This window comes from Oncorhynchus keta, chromosome 13 (genome assembly GCF_023373465.1).
Source record: "Oncorhynchus keta strain PuntledgeMale-10-30-2019 chromosome 13, Oket_V2, whole genome shotgun sequence".
In the NCBI taxonomy this organism is placed as follows: Eukaryota; Metazoa; Chordata; class Actinopteri; order Salmoniformes; family Salmonidae; genus Oncorhynchus; species Oncorhynchus keta.
The window spans coordinates 46,076,549-46,096,403 of record NC_068433.1 but is presented as its reverse complement, the minus strand read 5'-3'; the positions used below and the strand labels follow the sequence as shown (position 1 = coordinate 46,096,403).

Below are 19,855 nucleotides of genomic sequence, written 5' to 3'. Positions count from 1 at the left end.
TGATGTTGACATGCATAAAACCAAGACTTTTCGATCACAGAAGTCAACAAATGAGGGTACCTGGGGGCATGCAGGGCCTGGGTTTACCTCCACATCACCCGGAACAGAGAAGGAGTAGTATGAGGGTGCGGCTAAAGGCTATCAAAACTGGTCGCCTAGAGCGTTGGGGGCAGAGGATAAGAGGAGCAGGTTTCTGGGCATGGTAGAATATATTCAGGGCATAATGCGCAGACAGGGGTATGGTGGGGTGCGGGTACAGCGGAGGTAAGCCCAGGCACTGGGTGATGATGAGAGAGGTTGTATCTCTGGACATGCTGGTTGTAATGGGTGAGGTCACCGCATGTGTGGGGGGTGGGACAAAGGAGGTAACAGGGGTATGCAGAGTGGATCTAGGGGCTCCATTGTGAACTAAAACAATGATAACTAACCTGAACAACAGTATACAAGGCATATTGACATTTGGGAGAGACATACAGCGAGGCATACAGTAATCACAGGTGTTGAATTGGGAAAGCTAGCTAAAAACAGTAGGCGAGGCTAATCAGCTAGCACAACAAACAGCAGGTAAAATGGCGTTGACTAGGCAACTGGGCCGACAGATAAACAAACAAGCAGAATGGGGTACCGTGATTAATGGACAGTCCAGCGTGCGTCAGCTATGTAGCCAAGAGATCAGTGTCCAGGGGGCAGCGGTGGATGGGCAGGGAAGCTGGGCTGGCGAGTGTTATCCAGGTTTTTTTTTTTTTTTTTTAAACTAACAATGACTAAATAGCTTGTAGCTAGTTAGCTGGTTAGCGTCTGGAGGTTCTTGAGTGTGTCATAAAAATAAATAAAAATTAAAAGTGATAGCGAATCCGTATCACAGTGGGTGAGGCAGGTTTCCGGAAGGTATAAACAAATAAAAATCAAAGAGAGATAGAAAGTAAATGGGTTCAGAAGTGTTTGGGATGAGGTGAGTCAGATGGTTAGCAGGCCTGTGCTAACAAGCTAACAGTTCGTAGGCCCGGGCTAGACAAGCTAGCCGTTAGCAGGCCGAATAGCAAGTAGGGAGATAGTGAGGGCTAGAGAGCTAACCTTTGGGGGACGTCGCGATGGGGTGAGTCTGTTTATTCCTCTTCTTGCGGTGACATCGACAGACCGGTCGTGGGCCCGGGTAATTGTAGCCCAGGATTATGCTACAGGAGCTCTAGTGCGCTGGGTGAGCTGGAGACACAGCGTTTCAGAAAGCTCTCGGGCCTTGGCCAGCAGATGGATCTTTGGCGATGTCGCAACGAAAAAGCCTGTTGAAACCACCTCGGACGATTATGTCGGCGGACCAGTCGTGATGGATCGGCGGCGCTCCGTGTCGGCAGTAAAGGGTCCAGGCCAATTGGCAAAAGAGGTATCGTTGGGCCTCTTCGGCTAGTCGGGAGGTGGGCTTAGCTCAAGGCTAACTGTAGCTTGTTTTGGGCCAGAGACGTTGGCCAGGAGTAGCCACTCGGAATTGCAGCTAGCTAGTTGCGATGATCCGGTGTAAAGGTTCAGAGCTTGCGGTAGGAACGGAGATGTGGTAGAGAAAGAGCAGTCTGATATGCTCTGGGTTGATGTCGCGCTGGTGTTCTAGTTAGCTTAGAAGACCGCTAGCAATGGCTAACTGAGTACGAGCTAGTAGCTAGTTAGCTGGCTAGCTTCTGATGGTGGCTCCGGTTCTAAAGTAAAGTATAGAAAAGGCGGATCCGTACCACATTGGGTGATGCGGGTTGCAGGAGAGTATATTCAGCTCTAGTTTGAAAATGAGATTAAAATATGTACGAAATATATACAGAAAAAAAAACGAAAAACTATATTTACACTAGACAGGACGGGACAAGACAAAACATACGTCCGACTGCTACGCCATCTTGGATCAAAATGTGTTCACGTCATTTCATAGGAAAGGACACAGCATTGGCACGAAGTGGGCAGTTTGGGGTTGTCACTTCAAGCCCAAATATATTCTACTTTGATTAAAACAATGACTTATTGACTTTGTGTTGTCCAATGTCGTTGGTAAGCTCTTGCGATCGTCTTTCAACTCGGAAAAAGTGGATTTCTACTGCTGTGGGCGTATAAGACATATTATTGCCTTTTTAAAGCTGTTTTGTAGAAGACACAGTGGTTATTTTAGTGCTCTGTAATGTTTTGGTGGCTTACTTGCCTGTAGGGGTTTGTAAAGACAAAGGCTTGTATTGTGCACGTGTGTATACAGGCTGTGAGAAGCCTTGCATCTCCCTGGTCTGTCTCTCAGGCTCCCAGACACGTGAGTACTGTGTTTTTGGCCAATCCAGATGACCTAGAGTAACCCCCCCCCCCAACCTACAAAAACCTCCACACAGTCTGCACGCCATGCAAACATTACCCCTGTGTGCTGCTCTGCTGATTTGCCATGGTTACGGCCCATTGAAACTGTGCACCGCTGTGTTAATTACGCACTCAAGCTACTCAATTCAGGGGTTCTTCAGGACTTCTGGAATGGAATGTAACTCTGTTTACTACAGTTGAAGTGATGATTTCCTCCCAAAATTCTCATGATTGCACTCAGTATGGCAGTATGTAGTCTAAGTGTTTCTTGAATAGCCTTTTTCTACTCCCTAACCCTTTACACTCATGGTAGCAATTGAAAGGGGAAATTATCGGACCAAAGGTGAGGACACAGCAGTCAAGCGTTAGATTAAGACGTCTAACTGGTGTATGGAAGTGGCCACACAGCTCTCCGAAGTGTGCTCAGTTACTAAATCATTTCAATTCACTTTTATGGCTCAAGGAAAGAGTTTTCAACTATTAGGTGTGTTTTTTAGCTCTCCTAGCTGTACCGTTGAAGAATTGAAGCAAGCACGGCCCTCCATCCCCATCACACAATTATTGTTTTCGCAATCCAGAATTGGTCCATTTATAAATTGCATTCTGTGTCAGATTGGCACAATTTTGAAAGCTTATTCTCTTGCCAACATGACTAGCTAAGTTATAAAACACTATCTTCGTGTTAGGCTTTCATACGGCACTTTTCAGAGAAAGGATAGTCATTTTGGTGTGCATAGAATGGATTATTGAGTACATTCAGGTGCGTGTTCTGCTGCTAATTTTCTTCAGAATGTGACAAACGGGCACCTTCTGATAAAAATGACCCAGGGTATGATGCCATGTCATCCTTGTAACTGTACATCAAATATAGCGATCATAAACGTTGATAATGTAAAGGACTTGAATTTCGTCATATGGCAAAGCAAAGCGCACATTTGGACTTGTGGGTGTGTGGTTTGCTTGTATGACATCAAAGCAGTATTTATAATCAACGTCTCATCTTTCAAAACAAATCAAGTCCTCTTGATCTACAATATTCCCCTCTCTGATTAAACATGTGCAAAAGTAGCCCAATTAGCGAGAGGGGCGGGTGTATCTTCTTGTTGCGCTTAACTGCTGTTTACAACGCCTGTTAGTTGAATTCCATGCAGCTCTGTAGTGGAGACCCTGAGTTCTGAAGTCTTGTACAGCATGTTACTGTATAGCCACTGCATTCCAATAGTGCTTATCAGTGACCAAATCTGCCATTTTCAACCAGTATACAGGTTTGAGTGTGAAGGGATAGTTTCAGGACCATTTTGCTTTGCAGTAGTCTTCTTGGTGTTTCAGTATAGGCACCAGAGTAGTTCAGTCATGTTGAATGCATCCCAGGTGTTGACCAGCGTTGGCTCCCTGTTTCCTACAGAGACGGTGTATCTTTTTGGGGGCTGGGACGGCACACAGGACCTGGCTGACTTCTGGGCCTACAGTGTTCAGGAGAACCAGTGGGTCTGCATTTCCAGAGACACAGAGAAGGAGGTGAGAGCAAGATGTATGAAAGACAGAAGGATGGTGGAAAAGAGGAGTTATGGTGACACAGAACAACACTGTTAAATGGTCCATACTGATTGTTACAGCTGCTGAATGTGCAGAAAACACTAAATTGTTTATAGAAATGATCATGATGGTCAAGGTGAAGGTAATGTCTATCTAACGGATGATTATAATGAAGATAATAGTTGAAAGTTTCACTATAGGAGAATATAACAAAGGCGTAATGTTTCTGATTAGGACCTGGATATCAACCAGTAAATGGTAGCAACGAAGTCACCACATGGGAGCAGGGGGCCGAGTCGTCTCATTCTCCTGTTTTATAGATAGTTGGTGTGATGGCTTACCCCCCCTTTGTCCTCTCCCAGAGTGGTCCCAGTGCGCGGTCCTGTCACAAGATGTGCATCGACAGCCAGCGGCGGCAGATCTACACACTCGGCCGCTACCTAGACTCCAGCGTAAGGAACAGCAAGTCTCTGAAGAGTGATTTCTACCGCTACGACGTCGATGCCAACACCTGGACACTGCTCAGCGAGGACACGTCAGCTGACGGCGGGCCCAAGCTCGTCTTTGACCACCAGGTTACCCCATTATCTCGCCCCCTCACACAGCTGTATCACACACAAGTCCAAACTGGACCAAACTGGCTAGGAGTGAATTTAAACACTTTGGGCCTCATTAAAAATAGGTTACAGAGTTTTTGTTGGTTAAATAATTGGTCTACTTAGCCATCTGGAGGTGAGACCAGAGCACTGATGATGAAGACTTAGCCGGCTATAGTCTTGACATATTTTCCTCCTGTCCCACTTTTTAAGCTAAAAATTGATCTGTAAATACCAAGGATTTTTGCATATTTTTTCCACTGCTCTAAGCCCAACACTGAAATCCAAATGTTGAATCTCATGACTCTCTCTTCGTACCCAATCTTTCTCTCCCTTTCTCTCATCCTTCCTCTCCTTATAGATGTGTATGGACTCGGAGAAGCACATGATATATACGTTTGGTGGTCGGATTCTGATGTGTAACGGCAGTGTGGAGGACAGCAGGACGTCCGAGCCCCAGTTCAGTGGGCTATATGCCTTCCACTGCCAGGCCGGAACCTGGAGCCTGCTCAGAGAAGACTCTTGCAACGCTGGGCCTGAGGATGTCCAGTCACGCATCGGACACTGCATGCTCTTCCACACTGTGAGTTATGGGAGTAGTACCATGACTGATGTTGATGTTAGGGTAATGTTGCCTGGATGTTGCTGAACTGTGCTCATACACTCACACATATCAACACACAATGTGGCAACATTGCAGTGACATTCTTTGTAGAATTCAGCACAAACACCAGAATGATTTATTGACCGAAACAAATCAATACCCACACAATCATGACTGAAGCATTCAGAATTCACCGCTTTCTGTTTTGTGTTTTTAGAGAAAGCAAAAGACATAACAGAACAAATATGCACCAATTTTACTCTCAGGACGTTTATGAAGCCAAGGAAAATTGTTCAGACTATTATCTTGTTTCACAGAAGAATGTAAACCATTCAGTGTTGGCATGAACTAGATTTTGCTCTTCTCTCTCTCTCATCCCCCCCTTCCTTTCTCCAGAGGAATCGTTGTCTGTATGTGTTCGGAGGTCAGAGGTCAAAGACGTACCTGAATGACTTCTTCAGCTACGACGTGGACGGGGACCATGTGGAGATCATCTCAGACGGAACCAAGAAGGACTCCGGCATGGGTAAGACTGTCCGCTTAGTAAAGTACAACCGGCACCTTAATTGTTTAGTGCCAACATTTTGTTCCAAATGGATCTGGTCAGATGTCAGATTGGCAGGTCTAATGCCAAGGGTGTTGCAAGGCTAAACTTATTTAGGTTTTCATTTAGAAGTCCCCTTTACTGCTTTCAGCACGATGCACTTGCACCCTGGATTCCGACCATTCTGCAGGGCAACAGAGAATCCAGTAGCGTGGCCGTAGTGCGTTTCTTTACAAAGTTGGAATTCATAATTGCTTGCTGTGATTAGAAAGTGAGCAGTTGATGTCATCAGCTTCTGAGAATAGCATTTTTGTCATGTGCAAGTGGGGTTCTTAGAAATTCCCACCCCCGTATTATTGTGGTATTTAGCAAAACCACAGGAACATTTAATTAGATTGCGCTCTCACACCACACACACACACTGTTTCAATCTCTCACAATTCACTTTCTCTTTAGGTTTTATTCTCACTCTCTCACAGAACCACACTCTTTCATCCTCTACTTTTTCTATTACACACACACAGGGTTGCAAAGCTACTGGTATTTCACCAAAGTTACTGGAACCTTCAGTAATTTTGATAATTAATAGAAAAGATAAACTCAGCAAAAAAAGAAACGTCCTTTTTCAGGATGGATCTTTTACTTTTTTGGTTACTACATGATTCCATATGTGATATTTCATAGTTTTGATGTCTTCACTATTATTCTACAATGTAGAAAATTGTATTTTAAAAAAAGAAAGAAAGAAAAACCTTTGAGTTGGTTTGTCCAAACTTTTGACTGATACTGTCTGTCTGTCTAATAAATAAATATATATTCAAACATAAATTACCAAAGTTATCATATCAGCTCAGCAAAAAAGGAAACGTCCTCTCACTGTCAACTGCGTTTATTTTCATCAAACTTGTGTAAATATTTGGATGAACATAACAAGATTCAACAACTGAGACATAAACTGAACTAGTTCCACAGACATGTGACTAACAGAAATTGAATAATGTGTCCCTGAACAAAGGGGGGGTCAAAATCAAAAGTAACAGTCAGTATCTGGTGTGGCCACCAGCTGCATTAAGTACTGCAGTGCATCTCAGTCCTCATGGACTGCACCAGATTTGCCAGTTCTTGCTGTGAGTCTCTTCTACCAATTGACCTTAATTGCCTACCATCTGTAAACTGTTAGTGTCTTAACGACCATTCCACAGGTGCATGTTTATTAATTGTTTATGGTTCATTGAAGAAGCATGGGAAACAGTGTTTAAACCCTTTACAATTAAGATCTGTGAAGTTATTTGGATTTTTACAAAGAATCTTTGAAAGACAGGGTCCTGAAAAAGGGACGTTTCTTTTTTTGCTGAGTTTAGTCAAGACGTTGACATGGTTATGTAACTTTTAAAAAATTGCAATAATGATTGTGTTCTTCAAACTTTGCTTTCGTCAAAGAATCCTCCATTTGCAGCAATTACAGCCTTATAGACCTTTGGTGTTCTGGTTGTCAGTTTGTTGAGGTAATCTGAAGAGATTTCACCCCATGCTTCGTGAAGCACCTCCCATAAATTGGGATTGGCTTGATGGGCACTTCTTACTTACCATACAGTCAAGCTGCTCCCACAACAGCTCAATAGAGCTGACCAGATCTTCAGTTTCTTGGCAATTTCTCGCATGGAATAGCTTTCATTTCTCAGAACAAGAATAGACTGATGAGTTTCAGAAGACAGTTCTTTGTTTCTGGCCATTTTGAGCCTGTAATCGAACCCAGAAATGCTGATGCTCCAGATACTCAACTAGTCTAAAGAAGGCGCCTGACATTGTTGCATGACTTACGGCCCCTAATGAAGCCAGTTTGGTCGTCTTTCACAATTAGTGGCAGTGAGTCCTCTAATCTTGTGGCTGGAATTTTAGAAAGCAATTTTCTATCCACATTCAGAAGGGAAATTGGTCTGTACGAGGAACAAGACTCTGGACATTTTCCCTTTTTGAGAATTTTCTCAGCGTTTGAGGGAGTTGGTCATTTGAAAATGAGTGGTTAAACATATCACGCAATGGCTCAAGGATCAGGCCATGGAACTCTTTATAGAACTCACTACAAAACCCGTCTGGTCCTGGGGCCTTACCATTTTGCAGATTCTTAATTGCGAACATTATCTCTTCCTTGGTAATAGGGGCATTAAGGAGGGACCTCTGCTCTTCGGAGATAGTAGGGAGCTCAATCTTCCAAAAGAAGTTCTCCATTAATTTGGGTGCATCCTTTGGCAGTTCTGAGGCATAAAGGTTTGTATAACATTTCTTAAATTAGTCACTTATCAATTTATTTTCATATAAAAGATTACCATCAGAATCAGTAATAGTAGAAATTGACTGAGAGTCAGCCCTCTTTTTAGCTAGGTATGCCAAGTACTTTCCTGGCTTATCGCCATGTTCATATAGCTTTTGCCTGACAAATCTCATTTTCTTTTCAGCGTCCTGTGTTAGGAGAGAGTCTAACGATATTTCCATTAATAGGGCAGGAGTGGGCGTTTTAACTTCTTCGAGATAGGGGGCGCTCTTAATTTTTGGATAAAAAAGTTCCCGTTTTAAACAAGATATTTTGTCACGAAAAGATGCTCGACTATGCATGTAATTGACAGCTTCTGAAAGAAAAAACGTTGATGTTTCCAAAACTGCAAAGATATTATCTGTGAGTGCCCCAGAACTAATGCTACAGGCGAAACCAAGATGAAGTTTCATACAGGAAATGCCCCAGATTCTGAAGGTGCTGTGTTCCAATGTCTCCTTACATGGCTGTGAATGCGCCAAGAATGAGCCTGCCCTTTGTGTCGTTTCTCCAAGATGTCTGCAGCATTGTGAGGTATTTGTAGGCATATCATTGGAAGATTGACCATAAGAGACTACATTTACCAGGTGTCCGCCCGGTGTCCTGTGTCGACATTATTGCGTCATCTTTAGGTCCATGCGCCGTTCCATTTCTTCAGAAGAGAATGTCAACTGCCACGATGGATTTATCGTCGATAGATATGTCAAAAACACTTTGAGGATTGATTCTAAACATCGGTTTGCCATGTTTCTGTCGATATTATGGAGTTAATTTGGGGGAAAAATTGCGTTTTAATGACTTAATTTTCGTTTTTTTCCTTACCCAAACTTGATGAAGAAAACGGAGCGATTTGTCTACACAAATAATCTTTTTGTAAAAGCTGAACATTTGCTATCTAACTGAGAGTCTCCTCATTGAAAACATCTGAAGTTCTTCAAAGGTAAATTATTTTATTTGAATGCTTTTCTGGTTTTTGTGAAAATGTTGCCTGCTGAATGCTAATGCTAAATGCTACGCTAGCTATCAATACTGTTACACAAATGCTTGTTTTGCTATGGTTGAGAAGCATATTTTGAAAATCTGAGATGACAGTGTTGTTAACAAAAGGCTAAGCTTGAGAGCTAGCATATTGATTTCATTTCATTTGCGATTTTCATGAATAGTTAACGTTGCGTTATGGTAATGAGCTTGAGGCTGTAGTCACGATCCTGGATCTGGGATGGCTCGACGCAAGAAGTTAATGTAGTCCTTCTCTTTAGTTCCTAATTCACCCTCTAACATTTTTAGCTTTTTTCGCTTTTTCTGTCTCTTAGTAGCTGTGTATGACATAATCAGACCCCTGGCATACGCTTTACAGGTCTCCCAAAAGAGCGAGGGGTTATCTGTTGATTGAGAGTTAACTTCTTGCGTCGAGCCAACCCGGATCCTGGTCCGTTTTCTGCGTCATGTTTGGCTACCAAAAAATACAAAAATTCAGTTATAAAAACGACCATCTTTTTCCAAAATAACTCCATAATATTGACTGAAACATGGCAAACGTTGTTTAGAATCAATCCTCAAGGTGTTTTTCTACATTTCTCTTCAATGATGTATCGTTCCTGGAAGTGTGCTTCTCCCTCTGTATCGTATGGTAAAATGATTGCCACTGAGAATTGCGCACCAATTTAGACAAAGGACACCGGGCGGACACCTGGCAAATGTAGTCTCTTACGGCCAATCTTCCAATGATATGCCTACAAATACGTCACAATGCTGCAGACATCTTGGACGAACGGCAGAGAGCATAAGCTCATTCACAGCACATTCACAGCCATATAAGGAGACGATAGTAAAACAGAGCTTCAAAAATTCAGCTCATTTCCTGTTTGAGGTTTCATCTTGGTTTCGCCTGTAGCATCAGTTCTGGGGCACTCACAGATAATATCTTTGCAGTTTTGAAAACGTCAAGAGTGTTTTGTTTCCAAAGCTGCCAATTATATGCATAGTCGAGCATCTTTTCGTGACAAAATATTGCGCTTAAAACGGGCACATTTTTTTATCCAATAATGACATAGCACCCCCATAGGTTGAAGAGGTTAATAGAGAAAAATGCTTTAAACTCTGTAATAAAATATGATGTGAATGTATGGTCTTTAAGAATGGTTGTGTTCACCCTCCAATGTGTTGACCGATTGAATGCCCCATTGAGTTTTATGTCCAGGATCACCTCAGAATTTTCCGGGAGTCCCACAACACGAATATTGCATCTGCGTCCTCGATTATCCAAGTCGTCAATGTGCTCCGCCATTTCGCGCACCTGTTTCTCAAGTGCTTTTATCTTAGCGTCCATAGATGTAGTCGAAGTTTCCACTGCAGCAATTCTTCCTTCCGCCTCAACAACACGTTTCACAACCCTCTGTATTTCAGCTGAATGGCCTGCTATTGCTTCCAAGACCGTTCTTATCTTAGCATCGATCACTTTAGTAATGTTATCAGTCATCTTTTGAATCATCAGGTCCATTGTGCCTGGATCCGCAATGGTGTTAGCTTCGCTAACGTTAGCTAGCTCCTCATGCACATCCACAGGGGTGGTGGTTTTGGTCGACTTCTTAGTAGTTCTATTGGGCATGTTGTCGGAGATTTTTGCGAAATAATCGTCGAGACTCATTATAACACTGCATCTTTTTTTGTTATTTTGACCAGTTGTCATTTTCAGCAAATAAATGCTCTAAATGTCAATAGTTTATAAAAACAGAAATGTTCATTTTACCCAAACACATACCTATAATTAGTCAAACTAGAGAAACTGATAATTTTGCAGTGGTTTCTTAATTTTTTTCAGAGCTTTGTTTGTGTGTGTCTGTGTGTGTTTGTTCACACATACAAATTAATCACCAATGGTATTCACTAAGTTTATATTTAGGATTGTTTTACAGCTTTGTCATTCAATAGTTTTTGTAAAAATCATCTTGTTCATTATTTCATATATTTTACATGTGATAAAAGGCCGCACAGAGGGCCAGAGATGATTAGACACCTGTGATAATCTGAAGTACCCAAAAGGGCCTGTACATGTCTTGTGATAAATTATATCCTTGAAAGATAACAAAATTCTGGTAGTTTGCTGGTAAACGTTTCCAGTAATGTACCCTCCCTTTGCAACCCTATACACACACACACACACACACACACACACACACACACACACACACACACACACACACACACACACACACACACACACACACACACACACACATGCAGTCTGTATGCTAACCTGAGCAAATCGCAACGTTGCACTCCGTTTAGTCACTATCAGCTGATGCTTTGTGTGTAGCCTAATCCGTCTTTTTCCCCTCAAGCTTGTGACTCAGTGATACTACCTTTACGGAACTCCCCATCACATATATCTTCATCTACCCTTACACTAAAGAATCTAATAGAATCTGTGGTTTCAGATGCAGTAGATGGCTGTAGGAGATACCATCTCATGGTTCCTCTATTAAAGTGACATGTGACAGACTTTTCAGTGCAGCTCATTAAAAGGCACAGGGCAGCAGAGAGAGAAAGAGATGCTTGTTGTCCTGAAACAGATTGTCTAAGATCTCTGGATGGGCAGAGCTGGACTGGACTGGCGTGATGATGGCAGAGTATTAATAGGACCTCTGTCTGGGTGCCTCTCGCATCTGTGTCATCCTGCAAGAACGAGAGATGGGGAGGGAAGGTGGAGGGAGGCAGAAGTAGAAATAGAGGGAGCGAAGAGGCCGAAAGGGAGAGCGAGTAAGAGACAAGGGAGAAGCCGAAAGATGCAGAATGAGCAAGTGAGAGCAAAAGAACAGGAGAGTTGGAGCGAGAAAGAACAATGTATTTTGGCAGGAAGGAAGTAGCAAGCCCAAACAGTGCTCTTGTAATAATTCTCGAATGTTTATCGCTGCCACAACTGCTCTGTGTTCTGCTCCGGTACCACAGAAACATCTTCCTGTTCATTTCCATTTTAGAACTGTGCTCTAATAAGCTCTATCAAATGGCACCCTATTCCCTATATTGTGTACTATTGAACAGGGCCCATAGCTTTTGGTCAAAAGTAGTGCACTGCATATGTGTTAGGGTGCCATTTGGGATGAAAGCTATGTCTGAAGGGCAGAGCACAGTCTCTAATGGCTCTGTCCTTCTGGTGGGTTTTTTCTTGTTCTTCAAATAAACTTCTTTGTTTTGTTGATTCTCTAAAACAGTCTGTAATCTCTACTCAAGTTACACAGGCTGGTTGACCTAGGGGCCTGTTTTATTTATCCAGAAGTTAATGCCTAGCTTAATGTCTTGGAACAGGACGTTGTCGCATAATTAATGTTGTGTGCTGTTTGGCAAACTGTCTATGGACCTTGTTTGAGAAATGGTCCTAATTTTCCTTGAAAGCATATGGTGGGTTCCATAAAAATGTATTCGTTCAAGTTGGTAGTACTAAGTGATTAAAAATGTCCTCCCAGCACAACCTCTTCTTTGGTTTGACACTGTTCTTACTATCATTGCCATGGTAATGACCCACATAGATTTGATACACTATGAAGTCATTGCGAAAGCTTATACTTGCTTCTTACTTACAAGTACTGAAACACGTGACGAATAAGCAGCCGATGGCCACAAACAGAAGTACTTGGCCTATATGTGCGCTATACATATGAATAGGAGCATACTGTATACACTGTGACGTGTCATGACCACAAACGCATCATGTGCAATCAGGGGATTGCTTTAGACAAGCAATGTACGCAAATCGGGGTAAAACAACATGCATATGGATAGTTGCATACTGTTTACACTGTGACCGCAAACACATCCTGTTCTGTCAGTAATGCAAATCCGTAGAAAAACAAACATACATTTGCATTGTGTCCTGTTTGTTTCCAGAGAATTCTGTTGCTATGTGAGCAGCCTTTTGCTTTTGTGGTCTATCCCAAGTCTTTTAATCTTTAATGTGCGATAGCGTTAAATAACCATAGAGCCCACGATTCTGTGACCAGGAAAAATGCTGAATCCCTGCCATTCTCTCTCTGTGTTATCTCAATGTAGCCTGCTATTTTCTCTGTGTGTGTGTGTGTGTGTTATCTCAATGTAGCCTGCTATTATCTCTCGGTTTTCTCAGAATCGTCAATCTATGTTTTAAACCTCTCTCTGATGTGTGTTTGTCCCACAGTGCCGATGACGGGCTTTACCCAAAGGGCCACCATAGACCCAGAGCTGAATGAGATCCACGTCCTGTCTGGCCTCAGCAAGGACAAGGACAAACGAGAAGAGAACGTCCGTAACTCATTCTGGATCTACGACATCGCACGCAACAACTGGTACGAATCACACACACACACAGTCTTGTATAACTAACCATTTGGACACACACATTGCAGTCCCATTCACATATTTTCCCTAACCCTAGCTCCTAACCCTAACCCTAAAACTAACCCTAGCTCCGAAACCTAATTCTAACCTTAACCCAAAACCCCCTAGAAATAGCATTTGATCTTGTGGGGACAAACAAAATGTTTTACCATGCTTGTGGAGACTTCTGGTCCCCACAAGTGTAGTTGAACACGCCCACACACCAGCAAACGCACACAGTAAGACACTTTGATACAATCGTCAACCAGTAACATCCTATTTCAAAGGCTTTCCTGACCTGAAAGTGAGTTTCATAATCTCTGCCCTTCAAAAGAGAACTAAATGTTCTTTCAGAGGGTGTGTTTCAGAGGGTGTGTGTGTGTTGTACCTCTGCACCTTCATGGAGAAAGTCTTTGTTCTGGCCTAGCTAATTTGGTCAGTTGAAACAGTGCTTGTGAGAGAACAGGCTGTCAGTGCTGCCTGCCGCTGGTTCCGGTACACTGCTTTCTCCAGTCCTTCTTTTTACTGAGTGTCCAGTAAATTAAGTCAATGTAACGGCTCAAGCTGTGTGTGTGTTTCTCTGTAGGAGGCTGTCTAGAAGTGTGTTCCAATATTTGCTTCGGGGTGTGTGGGCGTGTTTCCTTTTTAAGGTACAGAAACACAATGGGTGTTCCTCTTCAGGGTTAAGGCTATGTGCGTACTAACTTGTTGTACTGTGTGTGTGTGTGTGCGCGCACCCCTGCGCGCTGCAGGTCGTGTGTGTATAAGAATGACCAGGCGGTGAAGGAGAACCCCAGTAAGGCTCTGCAGGAGGAGGAGCCCTGTCCACGCTTCGCACACCAGCTGGTCTACGATGAAATGCACAAGGTCACACACATGCGCGCACACACATGCTTAAAAAAAATGTGGACCTTTATTTAACCAGATTAGTCTGGTTGAGAACATTTCTTTTTCAAGAGAGACCTGAACGAAGACAGCAGCATCAACACATCAGTTTCAGACAGACACATGACATCAACCAGACCAAGATACAGTGGGGCAAAAAAGTATTTAGTCAGCCACCAATTGTGCATTTTCATCATAGGTACACTTCAACTTTGACAAACAAAATGAGAAGAAAAAAATCCAGAAAATCACATTGTAGGATTTTTTATGAATTTATTTGCAAATTATGGTGGAAAATAAACTTTTGTTATTGACTAAATACTTATCTCAATACTTTGTTATATACCCTTTATTGGCAATGACAGAGGTCAAATGTTTTCTGTAAGTCTTCACAAGTTTTTCACACACTGTTGCTGGTATTTTGGCCCATTCCTCCATGCAGATCTCCTCTAGAGCAGTGATGTTTTGGGGCTGTTGCTGGGCAACACAGACTTTCAACTCCCTCCAAAGATTTTCTATGTGGTTAAGATCTGGAGACTGGCTAGGCCACTCCAGGACCTTGAAATGCTTCTTATGAAGCCACTCCTTCATTGCCCGGGCGGTGTGTTTGGGATCATTGTCATGCTGAAAGACCCAGCCACGTTTCATCTTCAATGCCCTTGCTGATGGTAGGCTTTGTTACTTTGGTCCCAGCTCTCGGCAGGTCATTCACTAGGTCCCCCCGTGTGGTTCTGGGATTTTTGCTCACCTTTCTTGTGATAATTTTGACCCCACGGGGTGAGATCTTGCGTGGAGCCCCAGATCGAGAGAGATTATCAGTGGTCTTGTATGTCTTCCATTTCCTAATAATTGCTCCCACAGTTGATTTCTTCAAACCAAGCTGCTTACCTATTGCAGATTCAATCTTCCCAGCCTGGTGCAGGTCTACAATTTTGTTTCTGGTGTCCTTTGACAGCTCTTTGGTCTTGGCCATAGTGGAGTTTGGAGTGTGACTGTTTTAGGTTGTGGACAGGTGTCTTTTATACTGATAACAAGTTCAAACAGGTGCCATTAATACAGGTAACAAGTGGAGGACAGAGGAGCCTCTTAAAGAATCTGAAGGTCTGAGAGCCAGAAATCTTGTTTGTAGGTGACCAAATACTTATTTTCCACCCTAATTTGCAAATAAATTCATTAAAAAATCCTACAATGTGATTTTCTTGATTTAAAAAAAAAAAAAAAAATTTCTCCCCTCATTTTGTCTGTCATAGTTGAAGTGTACCTATGATGAAAATTACAGGTCTCATCTTTTTAAGTGGGAGAACTTTCACAATTTGTGGCTGACTAAATACTTTTTTGCCCCACTGTACATCAATATAACAAGCGGCATGTCAGTGAAGAACATGGACACACACACACACACACACTTCTACAAAATGCTATAAGCACAAGGGCACAAAAGTCTTAATTAAATACTGTTTCAGGATATCATTATGATCTGAGACCAGCTGCAGTTTTGAGGGTATTGATGGATAATATCGAATATATCCTCTTTGTGTCCAGGTACACTACCTGTTTGGAGGAAACCCAGGGAAGTCGTGCTCTCCTAAGATGCGTCTGGATGACTTCTGGTCCCTCAAGCTGTGTCGCCCCTCCAAAGAGTACCTGCTCCGACACTGCAGATACCTAATCAGGAAGTACAGGTACACAACCAGAGAATGGACTATACACCTGGAACTGAACCGTAACCTCTCTGTACCATATAGCAAAACGGCAGATACAAATGTATAGGAGTTATGACACAATTCTAGTTTTGGGTTCTGCTTTGACACCGATTCCACCTAGTGGCCATGTCTTGCCATTGTAGGGAAGGGTTTTCTCCTCGCTCATTTTGCAGTCTTTGCAGTGATCTTTTCACCTTGTGTGGTACAGAGTTTCTGTAGGTTAGGCTAAACGATTTCCTCTAGCTCTCTGTAGCTATTCCTGAAGGTGTGTGTGTGTGTGTGTGTGTGTGTGTGTGTGTGTGTGTGTGTGTGTGTGTGTGTGTGTTAAATGAAAAGAGAGAACAAACACAAAGGGGAGACCATTAAATCCTATTGTACAGAGCCACTTTCTTAAGTCAAACATGTTTTTGTTTTTTTTTTAGGTTTGAGGAGAAGGCCCAGTCAGAGCCTCTGAATGCTCTGAAGTACCTGCAGAACGACCTCTCTCTGACCGTGGACCACACCAACCCTGATGAGACCAAAGAGGTGAGGGACGGGAGGGAGGGTTGACTGATGGGGAGAGGGGTACCTGCACGTTGTGCAGTGTTATTTATTAAGCTGATTTTAGATCAAGTAAACAGATCAAATGATTTGAGAATGTAACATTTAAAGCCTGTCTGTTGATGTTCATTGTTTTGATATTATTACCATAGTTACTCAGGAGTGAAATGGCAGTGTATTTGTTGGCGGTGTTGCGTTAGTGTTCAGTGACTGAGAGGTTGTGTTCCGATGTGACTGTTCAGTTCCAGCTCCTGCCCTCGGCTCTCTTCAAGTCCAGCTCTGACTTCATCCCTCTGGGTAAGAGCCTGCTGCGTTATCTGCATACTTCACTGGACACACAGTAGATGAAAACCAATGAACGGAAGGATTATTCTCTCCTCCTTTTTCCCCCTTCAGCCATTCTTTCTGACGTACTTTCATTTTGATCCTCCCACATGAACTTTTTGAGCGCGTATGTGACCTTTATGAGCTCATATGACTTCCTGTGGAGCAGTTGAAGTGAGTCTTTTCTTCCTCCCACTCTCTCCCCCTTCACCTTCTCTCTTATCCTTCTTTCCCGCTCTCTTTATTCCTTTCCATCCCTCTTCCCCTCTCTGTTCTTCCCTTCTGTCACACTCCCTCCCGCGCTCATCTCCCCCTCCTTCTCTCAGGTTTCTCAGACGTGGACCAGACGTATGCCCAGCGCACGCAGCTCTTTGACACGCTCGTCAACTTCTTCCCGGACAGCATGACCCCGCCCAAGGGTAACCTCGTTGACCTCATCACACTCTAGCCCCGCCCCAGAACCCTACGCACCACCACCATATGCCAATAAGACTGATTGGCTGGCCCAAAGCCAAACTTCATATTTTTGTACACTTGACCCTTCCAAATTCAGGGGTGCTCTGCTCGCGGACTGCACTTGTTGACCCTCTCTTTAGGACGTTGGTTCTTCAACAGCGCAACTGAACTAAAAGGGAAAATGAAGGTCAGACCACTTGCGATATAAAGGGGTTGATACTGAATGTCAGTCACTGTGTGGGGGGGGGGAGAAAAAAAACACAAACTCCCCCGGGCCTGATGGTCTTTGTTGAATAAACAGATTTATCAGTTGAAAATAACCCAGAACTCTGCCAAACATATCTTCTGTGTCAACTCATTTGATTTGTGAGGTTCACATGATGCTTTTACGTGCTGCGTTTGAGTTTGCTTGGCATTAGTAGCCTGTTAGATCAAGGAGGAGTCTCTCTTCCTCTTATTTTTCACTCTGCCTTGCATCTGTCTCTCTCTGACACTCACTCACACAAACCTGCTTGTGAAAGTACTTGTGTTACTTAATGACACCCTGTCAGCACATTGTACGCTGAATATACCTTCAACCAAGTTCATGATTTTTGCTTGCTCTGCCTGTATTATTGGTGCCATATTATATACCCCATATTTATAATTATGACGGCCATGCTGTTACACACTACGTGTCAAAATGTTAATTTTGTTATATAGAAACAATAGAATAAGGATCCTAAGAGACAATATATGTCAATTTAAATCCTATCGATGTAAAAAAAAAAAAATCAATCATGGGTTTGGGGGAAAACCTTGTCAAGTTGTCAAAAGCTTGTGATTCTGGTAATGGCTACTGTAGCTTTAGTGTGATGTAATCATGGATCTGTCACTGAGGCATGTTGGGAAATGTAGTTTCCAAGTATGAATGTTATTATTTTTAAACTCAAAACTCCCCATCTTGTAAGAACTGCAAAATGATGTTCCTGCTGTATCAGAGGGATATTTTTGTATGTACAAACACACATCTATACTCGCATGATCTCATTGACTGGGATGTATCTTCCTTTGACGATGGGAGTTTATTTTATGGGTAAAGGAAGAATGAATGATTGCTTTCCAGTCTCCCCCTGCAGCTATGGCCTGATTACTGTGTTCTCTCTGTTTCTTATGCAAACAGTGATGACTAAACATTCTTCAATTCTAACCTAAAGAAATACAGAACACTAGATTTCATTCTTACTCAGAATAAGGCGATAGGAGCATTCACAAGTGATCTCTAAACACCCAAGTTAGCAAATGGTATCTGTCTTGTGGCTCCAGCCAAAGTTTTGATGTACAAGAAATGTTTTTGATTATGAACCAATCATTATGCTGGAACTGAGGATGCCCTTTGATATAGCTTGCGTGTGTGTGTCCGTCAATATGTGTGTTTGTCTCGGATCGCCAGGGTATTTTGTCTAGTCCACCTGTGTAACATAATACAAACATTTGCCTCATATTGTTCTTCCATTAATCTCAGTAGGAGAGATGATTGAAGTTATTCCCTTTCCCCTCAAGAATAGTAGCAGCTTAGTCTTCCATTACATTGTGTGTATTGTCTATATATTTAGCATTTTTCTGAGACAGCTGTACAGTATGCAGAGTACACTCTAGGCAAAGGCCTATGGAGTCTGAAATATCCATTCCCTTTGTTTTGAGATCAATCAACTCCACTATCAGATAACCAGAGATGGAGGGACTATTCACATTCAAGGAGACAAACACTTAGTGCTTGACTCCTGTCAAGGGTGGTAGTCAAACTTTAGAGATTTTTTTCTTGTTAGATCCTTATAATTCCTTGATCAAAATCCTAATCAAATTGGCAGATTGTACACTACGTCCCAATAGATTCATTACATCTGGTTTCTTCATACAGGCATACACATGAAGACATCTGCTCTTATTGTTAGAAGATGAGTGATCAGATCCGATTTCTCTGTTCGTTTGCACTCATGTCCTCAGTAATCAGTATTAGCTTAATTTGAATCTGTCAGTGCTGTGTGCGTTTGCTGCTTGTGTGCACGGTGCACACACCTGTCTGCTTACAGTGTGTGAGCTTCACTAGTTTTGTGTGTGCGTTTGTGTCTGTTTGCTATTGTATGTCTTCTGCTGCCATCATATTAACCTAAATAAATATTAGCTCTCTGACCTGAGATCCAGAGAGAAAGGAGTGTCATACTTACCATCATAGCTTTGTAGTAAAACCCGTTATTTAGGAAGGACTCGTTTATGGTCATTATCACAGAAGACTTTTGCGATGTTTGCATTAGTTTCTTTGTCAGAAAAAAATACGCTTAAGAAAACATGAAATAAAGTGGCACCTCTGGAAGAAAAGAAAAAAAATATATATATATAACACAATACCAAGTAATTATTTTTCTTATTTTTGGGAGGGGAAGGAAATTATAATTTTCAGAAAATGATGGAATGTTATTTTCTTCATCTGCCCCCTCTTCTCCCCAACTGGGACTCAGGAGTATGTGGAGTACTCTAGAGTGCGTGAATGAGCACTACTCTGTGGATAACGTGAATGTGTAGAGAGCCTATTGTAGAATTGCATTGTATGTAATGTACATAACGAATAAAGATTGTATTTTGTTCAGGTTTTCATAAATAAATGACTCCGGTCTTTTGATTTGTTTGTAACCAGTTGGGATGTAACTA

General features: G+C 42.4%; 1 protein-coding gene across 4 annotated transcripts in view; it reads left to right on the top strand.

Moving 5' to 3' along the window:
• Positions 1-19,809, top strand: part of LOC118392423 (muskelin) — a 43,605-nt gene extending 23,796 nt beyond the window's left edge. For all 4 annotated transcript variants that reach the window (XM_035784405.2, XM_052460304.1, XM_052460303.1 and 1 more), the window contains 10 exons: positions 3,725-3,837; positions 4,218-4,430; positions 4,813-5,034; positions 5,452-5,581; positions 13,081-13,228; positions 14,012-14,126; positions 15,687-15,826; positions 16,270-16,372; positions 16,630-16,684; positions 17,038-19,809. In XM_035784405.2, coding sequence (XP_035640298.2) covers positions 3,725-3,837; positions 4,218-4,430; positions 4,813-5,034; positions 5,452-5,581; positions 13,081-13,228; positions 14,012-14,126; positions 15,687-15,826; positions 16,270-16,372; positions 16,630-16,684; positions 17,038-17,159 — 1,361 coding nt within the window. In that variant the 3' untranslated portion in view covers positions 17,160-19,809. The remainder of the gene's footprint in view (positions 1-3,724; positions 3,838-4,217; positions 4,431-4,812; positions 5,035-5,451; positions 5,582-13,080; positions 13,229-14,011; positions 14,127-15,686; positions 15,827-16,269; positions 16,373-16,629; positions 16,685-17,037) is intronic.
• Positions 19,810-19,855: the final 46 nt, after the last annotated feature.